Here is a 17,262-nt window from a genome sequence, read left to right as displayed (position 1 = left end):
CGATGGGGTGAGCTCCCGTTGCTCGGTCCCTGCTTCTGCCAACCTAGCAGTTCGAAAGGACATCAAGGTGCAAATAGATAAATAGGTACCGCTCCAGCGGGAAGGTAAACGGCATTTCCGTGCGCTGCTCTGGTTCGCCAGAAGTGGCTTAGTCATCCTGGCCACATGACCTGGAAGCTGTACGCTGGCTCCCTCGGCCAATAAAGCGAGATGAGTGCCGCAACCCCAGAGTCGGTCACGACTGGACCTAATGGTCAGGGGTCCCTTTACCTTTACCTTACACATAGAATAAAAGCATACATTAAAATCAATGAAGGTATTTTGTTTTGCCTTGCCATCCAAGCTGCTTTAGTGTCTGTTTAAAAAGTAAATGAGCCTTTTCCCACCACTGCATATTTACATGTATCTTAATGTATTGGCACACCCCCCTCCCTGTTTTATTACACAAACACCTTAGAAAGTGACAAAGGAAACAGGAGAATAGACTTTTATCAAAAAGCTGAGGGAGAATAAATGGCAGAGGTTCTGTGCTCTTTGGCTCACTCTGGCTTAAGTAGTTACATTGAAATTGTCAATTGGAAATGAAATTGGCCACTGTTAATTTATAGCAGTTTGAGAAACTCACGAGAGGCATGACACTTGGTTATTTATCTTCTAACATTTGTACTATATCTTCTAAGAAGCCCATATTTGATGCTTTAGTCTGGCAACAACTCTGTGAAGGTAGACTGATGCAAGGAGGCAATGGTAACTTTCCCTTAAGTCCTCTCCATTGAGCCTTAAAAGCTGAGCAGATTCTCTGAACTAGGTTACCCCGCATCTCAGAACTTAGTTCTGTAATCATTGCACAAATGTCTCCCTTAACTTGTGCTTGTGTATTCTTGGAATACAAATATTAAGTCAATGAACAAGTGCACATTGTTAATCTGGAGAAAATGTTTTGGCAGTTCGTGAAGAAATGTCTTCCTCCTGTCCTAGAATCACAAAGACAGAAGCCATGATAGCTAGATTTGAGTATACGGTCTGTGTTTTCAAATGCATTTTTTCCCCTTTCTTTACTTGCAGGTGGTGTTGGTGCTTCCTTCCAGTGCCAGTTAATCCATCAAGACCACATCTGTACTGATGACAGTGACAAGGTAACTGAATTAAATGAGTTTCCTTCAGGTATTAAAAGTGTCAATTTTATGCAATTGAAAGTCTTGTTTAGCTGAAGTTTTATAGCAAAACTGCTTATTTGTCTCCAGAGGATGTTGCTCTTTATTAAAAAAAGTGTACTTTTATGTCAGTTGTTTTGATTTTTCTATTGACACCACCCCCATGCGACGATGGGTGATAACTTGTACACAGAGAGTTTCTTTTCTTCCTCTCGCAAAGTACAGCTTCTCTCATTTGGTTACTTTTGCCTTGCAAAGTATGAAGGAGTGTTGTGTGTGGGAATTTTTGGTTTCTGTTATAAATATCCCTTTGATTCAGAAAAGGTTTGGGTCTCCTTTCCTTCACTCCCAAAACTCACTTTGGGCCCACCTCAAACACTGAGATCACATGTTTATGTGGTTGCAATGCAGCGTCGTGGGTAAAATGTGATAAGTTGTTTGTGTAAGCTGCTTCCTATTATGTAGATTTTAACTATACTGATGCTACTCTTCAAATATAGCAAATGTGTGGTTAGCATAAACTGTTGGTGCAGAGCTCTTTTCAGATTATAAATTAATGCACACTTCTCAGATTATAGGACAAAATTGTTTGCCTCTATAAGCTCATTGCAACTTGGAAGCAGTAGAGAGGATAAACTGCATGGGTGTCTCCCTTTCCACACCCCATGCCCTGGACCTAGAATGAGAAGGTTCTCTCACCAGGTCTTCTGGCTACTTCAGGCTATGACAGATGAAATGGTCTTGTTTTTAGTCACCTTGGATTATATGTACAGCAAATTCTGAAGTTGAGAAGCTTCTCACTTAGAGCTGTAAATATTATTCTGTGCGTCTCTTCCACTCAACCTTTCAAGGGAGAGGGGAAATGTACTTGCTTCTGAGCTAAGGACTTTAAGAGGATGTGGTAGTTACCTTCCCCCATTGCTTGTCATTCAAGTTCTTCTGATGGATAGGGAAGGTGACAGTTCTCTCAGGTTGGAGCAGGGGTAGAGGTTCCAGAAGCTATGAAATCACTTCGGGGGGAAATTGAGTACTGTGGGTTCAAGGAATCTCATGACAGAACCGAAAGAGGGTTCAGATCCTAGCTTAGTGGTGAATAGGGTGACTTTTTAGGGAGGGATTGCTTTCTCTGCTTTAGTTGCCCAGTTGTAAAATGAGGGAAATAGTGCATAAAGCTGGCTGTGGGGAGAGAGAGATGCATGGAAAGCCCACCTGAATAATCACATGCAATATAAGTACTTAAAAGAAATTACTATTTGAGAAGTGATGCTTTTGAGTTTGCACTTTTTGTGCCTTGTTTTTAAATATGCTAATATGCATTATTTCACCTTTTCCTTTTTTAAATTTCATGTTTGGTTTTAAGAGCAGTTGAAGTAGTATTTGTCCTCCATTAGCGATGGTGGCATTTTGTTTTCTTTAGGGAGGGTGTTCTCATATCACATTTTGTGTGGAAACTGGCCACAGTTAGACTAGGTTTTAGAAAGAAGAATGAATAGGAGGTACAAGTCCTGGTCATCTATTTATAAATGCTTTTTCATATCGGTATGGAATTCATTTGTTGTAAACCAGGGTCTAGAATGTAAAACGCATGGCAAAAGAGTTTTGAATAACATCAGCCCTCATATTTCCACTTAAATTTATTGATTTTTCTTTCACTTGTACACTGGTGGTGGTGGTGTGTGTGTGCATAGACATTCACTGCTGATTCCATAGGAAAGATATGTGGTTGCACCCACCCATGTGGTTTGGTCATGAGATAGTCACCCAGCTGCTAATGGATAAATAGATCTCTTATTGTTAGGAAGACATAAAGATATGATCTGAGATCAGCAAAAAGCGAGAGTTAGGCTTTTAATGTGTGGCCTTAGGAGAATATATGTCTGAAGCATCACTGATACTCATCAGAATCTTTTAAGAGTACCACTGATTCTTCAAGACTTTGTGCATGTTTTCTAGCTGAAATCTGCTTGGGCTTTAGGAGCCAGTATATCTGAACTTATCTGCTGTAATAAAAAAAGAGGTTTGAAAAACTGCTGCTTTAAGTGCATCAAGCAAAACAGGTGACAGAAAAACTTCACTTCTGAGTATTGCCTTCAGTTTCTTAGTGTGATCGTGACTTCACATGTAACATTTTTAATGTGCTATTTTAAGCGTTTTCCAGTTTGCAGCTCCCTTCTCACTTATTTTGACTAACCTTTGTTTTAAATCCAGTCATTAGTTATTTTCTATTTGTGGCATCAACAACACAAACTTTCCTGCAGAGTGTTTTCACTGAAAATAGTGTCTAAAGCTGAAGTGTGCCCACCCCCACCCCGCATCTTATCACTCATTCTCTTTGATTTGTGCTTCACTTCCTGGATTCTCCACAGGAAAGTGTGTTTCCTGTTAAAGAGCCGCTTACCTATCAGTTTATTTAATTAGAATTTACCATATTTCAACATCTTGCAGCTCACTAGCAACATCCCTTCAGTCGCCTTACCCATGCGAATTGTTATGTACTGACAGGTATTATGCTAGATAAACTAGAGTTGATTAAAGGCAATGGGTTTAGGGCTGCTCTGGAACACAGGGAGAAAGATGGTGATGATGATTTTAGACTAGTGGATTTATAAAGTTAGGTGAATTTATTTGAATATATTTCTAGATTTGGAAAGCTCTGCAACATATTCTACAGATCATACAGAGGCAGAGCCTAGAAAGGCACAAATATAACTGCATTTTAAAGGCAATTCAATAACATTAGAATCTGATTTATGCTGCTTTCTTCCTCCCATTACTGTGCTAGATAACTGCTCTGCAGAATGTTCTTATTCCTGTGAAGTAAAACAACAACAACATACAAATATTCTTTCTTTTTAGTTTTCTTCATTTTTTCCTTATTTTGTGGTGTTTACCAACTTTGCCCTTTAATATTTTAAGTTCTGGTTTTTATAGCCACCTCTTCATCCCTATCCTTTCTATTTCCATGACAACTCTGAAGACCTTCTATTGTGGCACCTTGATTTGAGCGTGCTCCAGTGAGTTTCATTGTTGTACCTTACTCTACTTCTGTGCTTTCCCCAAAATGTTTTTACTTTTTAGTTGATATTTTAGAGCCTCTTATTAGCATGGAACTGATTGAAGGATTATTAATATTGATTTCTTGGTAAAAGGTGCCTAGTTTTAATTATGATATTACTTGGGACCTATTTCTCTCAAGGATAGTTTTGTGGCTCTGTTGTTACTTTATCAAAGTCAACCAAACTGCCCATTTTAATTTGGATTAGTGAGGCCCAGTGCTTCAAGCAAGCTCTTGGAAGATTTATTGAACTATAAGTTAATATAAGTATTGTTTGGAACTTTCCCCTGATATTTAGGAGGAAAACAGCACTATCTGGAAATTGAAATGTGTCACTGCCTAAATATTTTCCACACTTAAAATACTTTACTTTGATTCAGGAAGGAGCACAGTCAGTATGATTTAAGAAATCCTATAATCTAGCTTCCAGTAGTGATAGTTTTTTTCTTTTCTTGCATTCTTCTGATGTATGATTCCTAAAACTACAGGATAGGTTGAAGAAGAACTTTTCTAAAACGGATTTTGTGTTTTTGTTAATGTACCCCTTCAAAGCTTGCAAAGGGAGGGCAGACTGCTTGGGGGTCTATGACAAAAGGCTTGGGAAATGAGCATCTCTCCTAACAACTGTAGCTTCCAGCACTGTGTATATTCACTTGACTTAAGAGTTCTGACATTTCAGCACAGTACAGAACTGAACTATTATTGCTCCATAAAATAACTTGGAACCTGTAAATGAAAATACTGGTGTGCGTATCTTTTTAAAATTAAATGACATTTCTGTGCCAGAGAGGCAGGTTTCATTGCTTTCTAAAAGGCAAGGAAGTTGCAAAAATGCTGTTTAGTAATATTCCCCGGAGGTAAGACCAGATAGGAAATAATTTTATAGGGCTAGTGAAACTGCATTTTGTGTATTTTTTTACATCAGGCAGTAAGTGTATATTGCATATAAAAAAGAAATGTTGTCAGTGGTTGCATTATTCTGCTGTAACACACATACACTATATTTTATTTTAAAACATTTCTCAGCTGCTGTTTTGAAGCTTAAGGTGGTTTACACAATTAAAACAAAAATGAAAATACAGAATAGACAGCAACTGAGGTGGGCAGGGGGGAGAGTAAGCCAAAAGCCAAACAGAATAGATGTGCTTTACAACCCTTCCTAAAGGCTAATATGGAGTGGGAGCTACACCTCTTTGGGAGAGATCATGCCCATAGCATTGGGGAAAATGTATATTGATTGCTTCTAGCTGCAACAGTTTGCACTTCATGTGCAGAAGGAAGACAAAGCAGGGACTGATTAAATGACTGAAGATGGCATGGAGAGCTGTCTAAACACAGAATCCAGATCAGACAAAATCAGTGTGTCTTTAAATCATTTAGTTCACAAAATGTTTTCCAGGAAACCCTGTGATTCTTTAGAAGCTCCTAAATGAGATCAGAAATGATGAGGTGACTTAGGAGATCATTTGCCTGCCCACCATCAGTCGTGTGTGTGTGTGTGTGTGTGTGTGTGTGTGTGTGTGTGTGTGTGTGTTTTATGCCATGCACTCAGTTGATCTTTGGTGATGCTGAGGCCTGAAAGATATGTCCGCTGAGCATGCAACCTAGAACATGCCTTAGCAGGAAACTCATTGTGTAGAGTGGACTCTGAAAGTAAAGCATTCGAAAGTAAAGCATTGAAAAACCACAGGCACAACTTTACAGCTGAAAAATTATACAAAAAACTCCTCCTCGACATTCTTCAGTGTTCCCCGGCCCCAATGTATATTATCATCTTTTTATGTTTTTCCTTTTCTCTCAAACTGCTTCTTGCTACATTCCTTTTAGAGCAAGTTATTATTTTGGTCCTGTTAGACTGAAGCAGAAAGCGTGCTTTAAAAAAAGAAAGGCCGCCCTTTCTTTAGGCAGTGCTTTGTGACTGGCTACATAACTTGTTTGGGGCTGTTCTCTTGGAAGAAGGTATTGCTTCGCTTTACCTCAGGATATGTACTCAGCAGATGCAGAGAAGAGGAAATGACGACAATATTTATTATTGGCATCTCTTATTTGCTTGCTGTCTATGAAATATGAGAGAGATTTTTTTTTAAGTTCAGGAGAAAAATAATGTTTTCAAATTGTTTATGATTATATAGAGCATTTCCTAATTAAGTCTTTTTTCTGTCTGCTGCATTTTCATTACTGAAGTTAGCCAAATTCAGCAACACCCCAGCAAGAAATAACCTTGAGGTGTATATGTGTGGAAGAGTGATAAGGTTTTTTATTTCTTTATAATGGTGTAGCATCAGAAACAGGGCAAATGTGAGTGTTTGATGCTCCTCATGTGAATGTCATAGGCACTGATCAATAGGTGCCTGTAATACTAGTGCAATAGTAGTAAAATACCTTTGTCACAGATTTGTACTTGATAGGGCAAGTACAAATTTACCAATGAAACTGCTTTCTGAGATGGCGTAATGTGTGCATGCACATATGTGCCTGCCTATCTGGTAATCATCCACATCTGGAATAATCCTAAATCTTTCTGAATAAATTATGAAAAACTACCAGTGGAACACACCCACCCACATGCACTAGGTTGGTGTTTAATCAAAGGGAGAACTTCCCTGGCTTTTTCACACTACTGCTACAGTGCAGTAATGTCTGATCTTCTTGACGTCTGGTCTTTCCCAGTCTATGCTATCCACTACAACTTATTTCCACCTGAACTAATATAGCTGCTTGTGGTTCCCATGGTGACTGGCAGTAGCATTAGATAATGCCATGTTCTGTTGCAGCTGCCAACAAAAGCCAGGCTCCTATCCTGGTATTTTTGGCTTGCTCTCTGCTCTAGTGCTGGCTGCTATTATGAGGTATGCTTTGTTACACATGTTTCAGCAGTTAAATAAAACGTCCCAATTTTTTTAGGCGTATTAAAATTGCTACTGTAATTTTTGACTACTTGTGTACCAGGTTTTCTCTTGTGGAATTACGGCAACAATTTTGATGTCCCTTTGACTTGAGTGAGTTGGTGGGGCAAAGAAGTATTTGTGTGTTTGTACATTTTCAATGCACAATCTTCTGTAGTTCATGGCTGGTAGAAGAGGTGGCCTCTCTTTTGGCAGGGAGGTGTTTCTGACAGCTGCAAGGGCTCCACTGCCATGGAGGCTTCGGCTTTGCCCAGGCAGGTGGAAGCCTACTGATGGCAATAGGAAGTGTGGGCAGGCAACCAAAAGCGTACCTAGACTCCTTTGCATCCTTGGCACGGAGCTGTATTGGCACCTCTGAAGCCAGGAGAGACCATGGACAAGAAACTAAAAAAAAAGGTTGTTTTTTGTCTATTGCACTCCACCAGTGACTTCCTCTGTGGGCACTGGGGTTGGCTCCACTCTGCTCCGCCTCCCTCTCCTCCTCCATTGGTCTGTCTGCCTTCCTTTGGCGGCCCATGCCAGCAGCCAGATTCCTATGCTGAGGTGCCTGGAGGAGCCTGTGTTCCTTGCTTGGCCACTCAGAGAAGCAGAAGAGTGGCCCCAGAACACATAGATGGGTGGAGTCCTAGCCACTCCGAGCCAGAGTAGAAAGGCACAATTTATGTGCCTGCCTGGGCCCATAGTGGGGGCCAACCTAACCAAACACTACGTATGCTCCTGCCAAAGCCCCATGGATCCATGAAGCTGGAAAAGAAAGAAAGAAAGAAAGAAAGAAAGAAAGAAAGAAAGAAAGAAAGAAAGAAAGAAAGAAAGAAAGAAAGAAAGAGAAAGAAAGAAAGAAAGATCAGAGCAACCACCACCCATTTTTTGCCCTCACTGTTGTGAGCCAGAAGGGCTTGGGATGTTGTGGTGGATCTGCTACTCTGCCTCTCCCCAGTCCCAATTACGGTTGTTATCAAAACATATAATTTCAAAACTCTGTGGTCTTAGTTAAAGATACAATATATATGATTCTTGGTTTGTTTTTTGGAGCAATGTTGAACAAATCTGTTATTTTGTAATGTTTGAGTGTTCAGTCGTTTGACCTATGCTATATCTATATACATTTTCATTCTATTAAAATCAAGTGAAACATCCAAGTCAAATTGGACAACTTGCTTTAAAAAAATCTATCCCCTTTCAAGTCCCCCATTGTGTGGTGGTGGTGGTGTTTGCACTTCACTGCTTTCAATCTGTCATCAGCCTTGTATCCTCATGAGTTTTGTATTGGTGCCTCTCTTGGAGGGGGCAGCCACAGCCACCACTACTTATTTGCATAAAATAATGTCACTGTGAAAATTGCTGATTAAAAATTGCTGATTAATTAGCCTTGAGGTTGAGCTTTAAAAATGCAGCTGGGAAGCAAATACAGCAGCCAAAGTACTTCGAAAAATAGACAGGCATACTATTGTCAGCCAAAGTGATTGGTTGATCCTAGCTCAGTGGAAGAAAGTATTGCAGGAAGGGAAATGGAAAAGTATATTTCTCTTCTCTTCAGTCTGACTCCCTTCTTTTTATAAGACCCTGCAAGAAAGTGGCCTCCCTAACTCTTCCCCGCCCCCCGCCCCCGGCTCACATGGGACCAGCGCAGATAGTTGGGCCTGGTGTATTGTATATTTTGATTTTAGCCGTCTTAGCCGGGGAAGGCGGGGTATAAATAAATTTTTAAAAAATTATTCTCCTGTGATTTTACTAGTACCCTCATTTTTGAGTCAAATGTGGCTGTGTTGAATTATTATTTTTTCAATTGGCCATTTATATGTATATTTAATTTAATACCACAATGGTAATGGCTCCCAGTTGGTTTGACAGCACTTATATCTTACACCAGGTCTTGGGCACCACTCAAGCTGAAATTCAAGTTGTCGCCCCTCAGGTTGGTACCAGGACTGCTGTTCTAGGGCATAGTCACTTAAGATATCTAGAAATTTTTATCTCTTAGTGTTGGAACACATATGTTGCCAGTCCTTGTGAAGCTAGTTAAAGGCTCCCATTACTACAACATTTCCTCTTTTGGATGCTTCATTGATTTCAGCTTTCATCTCAAAATCTCTGAGCATTTTGATCAGGAGGATGATAGCATGTTCACATTAATAATTTTTTGGGACCTGGTATCACTACCCACAACGCCGGCTCCCTCGGCCTATAGAGCAAGATGAGGGCCGCAAGCCCAGAGTCGTCTGCAACTGGACCTAACAGTCAGGGGTACCTTTAGCTTTTATCACTACCCACAACAATTTTATGGAGGAATCTTCCCCTTTTAGAATTTCTGGCTTACTAGCCTTAGTGTCCTTTCTGACATACAGAGCAACAGCACCTCCAGTGAGTCCTTTCTGCAGAGTTCTCTCCATTCTACCAGATTTCTGTTATGCCCATTATATTAATGTTGCCCTATAAGACCAGATACTCCCATTTACCTATCATGGCTCTGTTGGTTCTTGGGTTCACAGAAGAAAGCCAGTCTATGATCATGTAACACCACCCCCTTCCCCCCATACCCTATTTATAATAGGTTAGAACTCATAAAAGAATCAACAATAGGATCTAATTTTAAAGAGTAAAATACTTTTAAATGTGACTGTCCCCCCCCCCCCAATCTATGGTTCTTAGAGTGGTTATTGTTTTGTAGAGTGAACCTTAAAACTTGGTGGAATAGCTATTGGCCGTACAGTATTACCCTAGTGTCTTTCTCATGCACTTACCCAACAAGGGAAAGTGTCTCTTTCAAAATAACTTTTTGAAAGGAAAAAAAAAAATCGCTTTGAGAATCTTTGCCTCTCAAAATATGGTGCTAGGCTTAGCAACAGTTGCTAATCTAGGTCCACTCAATGAGGAAATAAATTCTGAAATTGGCCTGCCACATCTTGATAGTAATTACTGTACTATAAAAGCAGATGGGGTTTTTTTGCCTTCCCATTAAGACAGTTTGCCCTATGTTTATTTAATCGGTTGCCTAATCAGATTGGTAGGATGTTCTGATGTTTTGAAGCGTGAGGCAGGTTTTGGGGGGCTAAACAGAGCTGGGAGTTTGCTCTCTTGAATTCTGAATTTATCACTTTAAGCAGCTCTTATTGTGGCACTGTCAATGTCTCTCTTTCTCTTCCCCCCTCCTTTCATGTTTACTGTAAAGACTGAGAATTACTGTGTACTGCACTATAGCCTTTTTAAAATTCGGTTTTTGAGACTTAAGGCAGAGTTTAGTGCTCCCTCCGCTTAGATTTCAACCCTCGCCTCTTAAGGTAAAAGGTTCATGTTTCCAGTCAGCCGCCTTCTGCCTGCTCAGAAAACAGCCCACGAAGGAAGCAGAGCAGCCCTCGCTGTTCGTCTTCCAGCAGCTGTTAACTCAAAGCTACATTGCTGGCAAATAGAAGGGGAAGAAATGGAGGCAGTGAGATATTTTACTTTCTTGGGCTCCATGATCACTGCAGATGGTGACAGCAGCCACGAAATTAAAAGACACCTGCTTCTTGGGAGAAAAGCAATGACAAACCTAGACAGCATCTTAAAAAGCAGAGACATCACCTTGCCAACAAAGGTCCGTATAGTAAAAGCTAAGGTTTTCCCAGTAGTGATGTATGGAAGTGAGAGCTGGACCATAAAGAAGGCTGATCACCGAAGAATTGATGCTTTTGAATTATGGTGCTGGAGGAGACTCTTGAGAGTCCCATGGGCTGCAAGAAGATCAAACCTATCCATTCTGAAGGAAATTAGCCCTGAGTGCTCACTGGAAGGACAGATCCTGAAGCTGAGGCTCCAATACTTTGGCCACCTCATGAGAAGAGAAGACTCCCTGGAAAAGACCCTGATGTTGGGAAAGATGCAGGGCACAAGGAGAAGGGGACGACAGAGGACAAGATGATGGGACAGTGTTCTCGAAGCTACAAACATGAGTCTGACCAAACTGCGGGAGGCAGTGGAGGACAGAAGTGTCTGGCATGCTCTGGTCCATGGGGTCACGAAGAGTCGACGTTGGAGGCTCCATCTGGAAGAAGGGGAACTGCTGTACTCGCAGCCCAAGCAGAAAGTGAGCCTAGCAGGTAACTGGTGCGAGGAAGCGGCAGCTACAAATTGAAACTAAAAAGCGGCCTCGGCTCCGCCTCCCTTAAAGGAAAGCTCCGATACAGGAAGGGCTGTTCTGTAACCACGTGCGCAGGCGCCGCAAAAAACCCAACTTGTTTTTTTTATTTACATACAGCGCGTGCGTGTCGTCGCTGCCTGCGTCATCGCGTTGACGTAAAGCAGACCTACCCTGTAAGGTGGTCTCCGCGTAACTGAGCTAAAACAAAGGAAGACGCGGGCGGGCGGGGGGGGGGGCAGAGAGAGGGGGGAAAAGGAGGCGGAGCCCGAGGGCTCGCGGGCGGGCTGGGCAGCTTGGCAACCGCGATTGGTAAGCCGGGAAGTCAATTCAGGTGACGTCACTATCCCTGCTGGCCGAATGGTAGGTGGAGGGGTTCCAGAGGGAGGGGGCGGGGCTGGAGCATCATGGAGCGCGGCGGCGGCGGAGGTGGCGGTGGCGGCGGGAGGAGGGGACGGCTCCGGGAATGCTGGCGGCGGCGGCCGGGTCCTCCCTGCTTGTGATGGGCGGATGGAGTCCCGCTGATTATCCCGGAAGCCATTGCAGGGGGCGGAGGAGGAGGAGGTGGTGCTGGTGTGGAGGGGAGCCCGGGTCTGCTGCTGCTGCTGTTGCCAGCGGTGGCCGCCGCCGCCGCCCCCAGCCCGGAGGAGTTTCCTGCTGGCTCCACTCAGGTACCTGTGCCTGCGTGGGGAGAGCGAGGAATCTGGGATTGGTTTATCTCTCCCCCCCTTCCGCCTCCATTCCATCAGGCTCTGCCCTTCCCGTCTTACAGATAGCGGGTTTTCTCTCAAGGCTGATCCGGGAGGGGATGATACGCTCTTTTCCGAAACGATCCCGGCCGGGGGGAGCTGTCTGCCTGACGCTGCTAACCTCTGAGGGGCCTTTCCCGACGGGTGGGCGGTTGACACGTCTCCAGTTTTGGCGGGGAGGGGGGACGGGCGGTGTCCCGATAGGTAAATCAGCAAAAGGAAGGAACAGCAGAAATGGGACGCGCTGGATCCAAAATCGCACTATGAATAAAGGGCGGCAGGACCCACTGAAAGCAGTGGCCCCAAATGGCTGTGGGGAGCGGTGTGTGCTTGCTTTGATTCCCCACCACCACCACTTTCCCGAGTGGAAAACGAGTCTTGCCCCCTTGTGTTTCCTACCCAACTATCAACAACCCTCTATTGTGCATTGTTAAGTGTTTGCAGAGGGCATATTGATTTTTAAATGAAACACCCTATCCATTTGCCTTTGTTTTAATTTATATATTATTTAAAATATAAATGAGCAGAGTATTCTATAGGGCAATTTAATCAGCACACCCCCTTCCTTGCCCTATGGAACTTGTCATCTGTTCAAGCAGGGGAGGACTAGGCAAGGAAAACTGCACTGTTGTAGGTGACTTCTGAGGGAGAAGTGAATGGCTTCTGAGTGCTTAGAAGTTAACCCAGTCATCTTTCTTTCTTTTTTTGGAACAGATTTCCTATAAATTGACCAAATATAGATAATCGTGTTACTAAAAGAGTTTGTACAAAGGAGTATGACAAACTAAGCCACAGTGGCCACATATGGGGTAGTGTAGTAAATCATTAGAATCAGTATTTGCTAGTGCTGAATGATGCTTATAATATAGCTGCAAAACATTTTTCCTAGTATTGTGTCACAAGAGATTTTGTTAGTGCTTTAGGGATATCCTTTTATATAAACGGGTTTATTCTAGTTACTGTTATATCCTCCATTCTTTACTCCACCTCCCCAAAGTTGTTGCTGCTATTTTCAAGTGCTTTGAGAATAAACATGTAAAGAATTCAGTGTGGTGAGATGTTTTTTGTGAAGAACGTGGGATTAATGCACCCTTCACATTTGTTAACTTGTTCTACCTTTTTTAGTATCAGTTTTAGTCCAGGTACAAAAAGCATTTATATGTTGTTCTTCTGAAATAGGTGGAGTGGACAGAGAAAACATTGGAAGGGAGAGGAAAAAGTGTTCAGTGAAGAATGAAAAGAAAGGTTGGTGTGACAGCAGTGTAAGGAATTGTATGACAGTGTCTACATGGATTATTGAAAAGCTATACAATTTCTTTAATTGCATACTTAGCAGTTTTCCTGAAGACACATTGCATACTTGTGTAAAACTAGTCCACTTGTTTCCATAGTTGCGCATGATTAGTGTAGATAGTACTTGTAGGGCAGATCTGGGGGTTTACATTTTGGTAAACAGGAGTGTTTGCCATTCTTTCAAGAATGGTGTCAATGTGAGTTTTGCAGTTTCTCTTACATCGTATGGTTAAAAAGATATTTCAAAATTACCTTTGTTGGGAGAGAGGTGGGAGGACTATGGCCCTGTTAATTCTCCTTGATATCTCAGTTGCTTTTGAGCATGGCATTCTTTTGGAGTGGTTGTCCAAATTAAGAGTGGGCAGCACCACTCTTTGTTGTTCCATTTCTGCTTGGATGGTCATTCTCCAAAAGTGGTGCTTGGGGAATATTTTTTGGCCCCATGGAGCCTTCAGTGTGGGGTTCTGCAGTGTTTGATTTTACTCCTATTCTGTTCAACATCTACATGAAACTGCTGAGCGAGGATCATCTGGACTTTGGGGAGTGCATTGTCAGCAATGTGCTGATGACACACAACTCTCCCTTTTCTTTTGCATGTGCAGGTGTGGCAGTGGATGTGCTAGGTTGATACCTTGCCTCAGTAAAGGGCAGGATGAGAGCCAATAATCTGAAGCTTAACCCAGACACATCTGAGGCCCTGTTAGTGCGTGGTTCCCTAGACTGGATGGGTGGGGTGGGGCATAATCTGGATGACATTGCATGCTCTGAAGGAGGAGCAGGTACCTAGCTTGGAGGTACTTTTGGATCAATTACTGTCGCTTGAGACTGAAGTGCTTTCAGTGATGTGGAATGCCTTTCATAAGCTTGTTTGATGACCCAAGTGAACGCTCATCTGGACAGGGGCAGCCTAACGTCTGTTGTCTACACTCTGGTAACTTCAAGTTTAGACTATTGCAATGTGTTACATATATACACTAAGTCTATACACTTATATATACTTTACCTTTTACCTATACACTAGGTCACTCTTTGAAGTATATTGTGGGCCATTGTGAGAAAAATGGTTGCTTTTCTGTTCTATAAGCATTGTTTTATTGTTTAAAATGCATACATGCAAGTCCTTGCACCTGGAAAGAAATTCTAAATGAGTAGAATCATAGAATCAGAGTTGGAAGAGACCACAAGGGCCATCGAGTCCAACCCCCTGCCAAGCATGAAACACCATCAGAGCACTCCTGACATATGGTTGTCAAGCCTCTGCTTAAAGACCTCCAAAGAAGGAGACTCCACCACACTCCTTGGCAGCAAATTCCACTGTCGAACAGCTCTTACTATCCGGAAGTTCTTCCGAATGTTTAGGTGGAATCTTCTTTCTTGTAGTTTGGAGCCATTGCTCCGTGTCCGCTTCTCTGGAGCAGCAGAAAACAACCTTTCTCCCTCCTCTATGTGACATCCTTTTATATATTTGAACATGGCTATCATATCACCCCTTAACCTCCTCTTCTCCAGGCTAAACATGCCCAGCTCCCTTAGCCGTTCCTCATAAGGCATCGTTTCCAGGCCTTTGACCATTTTGGTTGCCCTCCTCTGGACCCGTTCCAGTTTGTCCGTGTCCTTCTTGAACTGTGGTGCCCAGAACTGGACACAGTACTCCAGGTGAGGTCTGACCAGAGCAGAATACAGTGGCACTATTACTAAAAGTGTACACTAAATATGTGTACAGTAATATATATTTGTGAGGAAGAGAGGTTATTTGAGAGGCATAATAACTTTAGATATCCAGAACACTCTTTAAAAGCTTATGAACTGCCGAACCTATAAAAAAGCATGTGTTGTATCTGGTGGTTCACCGTCCCCTCTGCGGTCTTCCCATCCCGTCCCCCTCTGTCTGGAGCCTCATGCAAGACATACCTGTGCAAATTTGACCAATTCCTCCCTGCCCCCTTCATGATGGAGCCCATTCTGTTCAGAGGAATCCTCAGAGAAGGAGGGGAGAGAAAGATTGGTTCTGTGAGGAGTCTTCCATTCACACAATTGTTGGATACAACCCCATGTAATTAAGAACATGTTGGGATTTGAACTAAAACCTTTTTTCCCCCTGTACTTGGGGATGTATAACCACCTCCAACAAATAATTTTTTTCATTCATTTTTTAACTACCACTACTTGTTTGGGGTATCTTTATCTGTGAAAAAACTTAATTCAAAACAACCTGGCACCCATGTCAGATCTGTGCAATTCACATATATCCTGATAACTGCCTGTCCTATATACATCTGAAGACCTGGAAACTAGCTATTTGAAGAGTTTGACTCCTATTGTATTTATCCAATATTATAACAGAATAAAAGGCTGTATTCAGTGAAGTCCTGTGGGTGTAAGAACTTCCTCTCTCTTTTCTTTGTGTGGCCTTGCACATACTGTCAAATCTGTTCTGGGGGTTCCCCAACCCTCCAGAGCAGGGTGGTTGTTTTTTGGAGGGCACACAAGGAGATGGCGAGGAGGCACTGTTATGCAGGTACTGTGTTGGATTATATTTTTCAGTCAATTTGAGTTGTACAGATTGACGAACTACAGTAAATTATTGGAGGGACGTTTTCTTGCACTGTTCTTGCATTTGAAAACAAAAACTATCACCTCAAATGTTTTTATTTTCTCACGCTTCCCAATCACAACTTTTTCATAAACAAGTAACATACGTTAGATATGCCAGAATGATATATATCTGGAGACTGGTTGAGTAACACATAACCTTTAAGCTATGAGAGAACTCCTAGGTGGCCAACTTTAATTGCATTTAGACAAGCCCCAGCCAGAGGAAAACATAAAATTGAATGTGTAAATTAGAGTGATCATACCATTCTGTTGCTGAAGCTTAAGACATCTTGCCAGAAAGATCTAACCAATGATCAATACCATAATATGTGAGCTTTTCTAGTGCCATATCTCCTGTATTTTTAAGATGAAATCACTTTAGGGAAGAAACTGACTGGTGCCTAATGTGTTTTGTAGCAGCCTTAATCTGATATCTAAAGTTGACAGTTTATTTAAAGTTTGATTTACAAATAAATAAATAGATAAAAAAATTATTTAAATTGCTAAGAAAAATCAATTTTCTAGTGATTTGCTATTTCCTGAACAAGGTTGCTATAAGTACTGGTTTGCAGCTAAATCGAGTTCCGAAAACAACGTAGAAGTATAATCCAAAATCTTTTGAACATATAGTCCATGTACCTTTGAAGAGTTACCTTATTTGAGACATTTTGAAGTCATACAAGGACACTACACAAGATGCCTTACTGTAATATTGCCACGGAAGGAGGATCTAAGACAGCACGAGCATCTGGACCAAAAACAATTCTTAAACAAATGCTGCAGCTGCATATATTGTCACAAGTATTCTGGCTCTAAGGATTGCTGTTGCTAATAAAGTTGGAAGAATGTCCTTGTGGCCCACTAAATCGCAGCATATAACCAAGGTGGTTCTGTTTTATGGTTTCCCCTCACATAGGAAATCTGAATTAGACCAATTGGGGGGCAGGAATAGATATGGAACAATTGCTTGTTTCTGTTACTGATTTAAAAGTACCAGTTACAGATAGGTAGCCGTGTTGGTCTGCCATAGTCAAAACAAAAAAAAAAATTCCTTCCAGTAGCACCTTAAAGACCAACTAAGTCAGTTCTTGGTATGAGCTTTCGTGTGCATGCACACTTCTTCAGATACACACTTCTTCAGATACACACACTTCAGATACGTGTGTATCTGAAGAAGTGTGCATGCACACGAAAGCTCATACCAAGAACTGACTTAGTTGGTCTTTAAGGTGCTACTGGAAGGAATTTTTTTTTATTATTATTTAAAGGTATTTAATGATGAAATGTTTGGGCTACATGGGGCTGCCTTTTTAAAGGTAGTCTGGAGACCGATTGGTTCCAACATACAATCACCAGTTGCTAGTAGGGGCAAGAAGGTTTGATGTACAGTGGTGCC

The 17,262-nt window shown here is 41.9% G+C and overlaps 1 protein-coding gene across 6 annotated transcripts in view; it reads left to right on the top strand.

The window, feature by feature from the left end:
- The window catches only part of RNF38 (ring finger protein 38), a 79,863-nt gene that overhangs the window by 43,561 nt on the left and 19,040 nt on the right, over positions 1-17,262 (top strand). The window contains exons 1-2 of one of the 6 annotated variants that reach the window (XM_083718969.1): positions 11,497-11,592; positions 13,158-13,223. In XM_083718969.1, the coding sequence (XP_083575095.1) occupies positions 13,212-13,223 (12 nt within the window). In that variant the 5' untranslated portion in view covers positions 11,497-11,592; positions 13,158-13,211. The other 5 variants (XM_083718970.1, XM_083718968.1, XM_083718971.1 and 2 more) reach the window with 5 other exon arrangements.

The sequence above is a fragment of the Podarcis gaigeae genome, assembly GCF_964106915.1.
Source record: "Podarcis gaigeae genome assembly, chromosome: 17".
Taxonomy (NCBI): Eukaryota; Metazoa; Chordata; class Lepidosauria; order Squamata; family Lacertidae; genus Podarcis; species Podarcis gaigeae.
The sequence above is the reverse complement of the archived record's forward strand: the minus strand, read 5'-3'. Positions and strand labels throughout refer to the sequence as shown.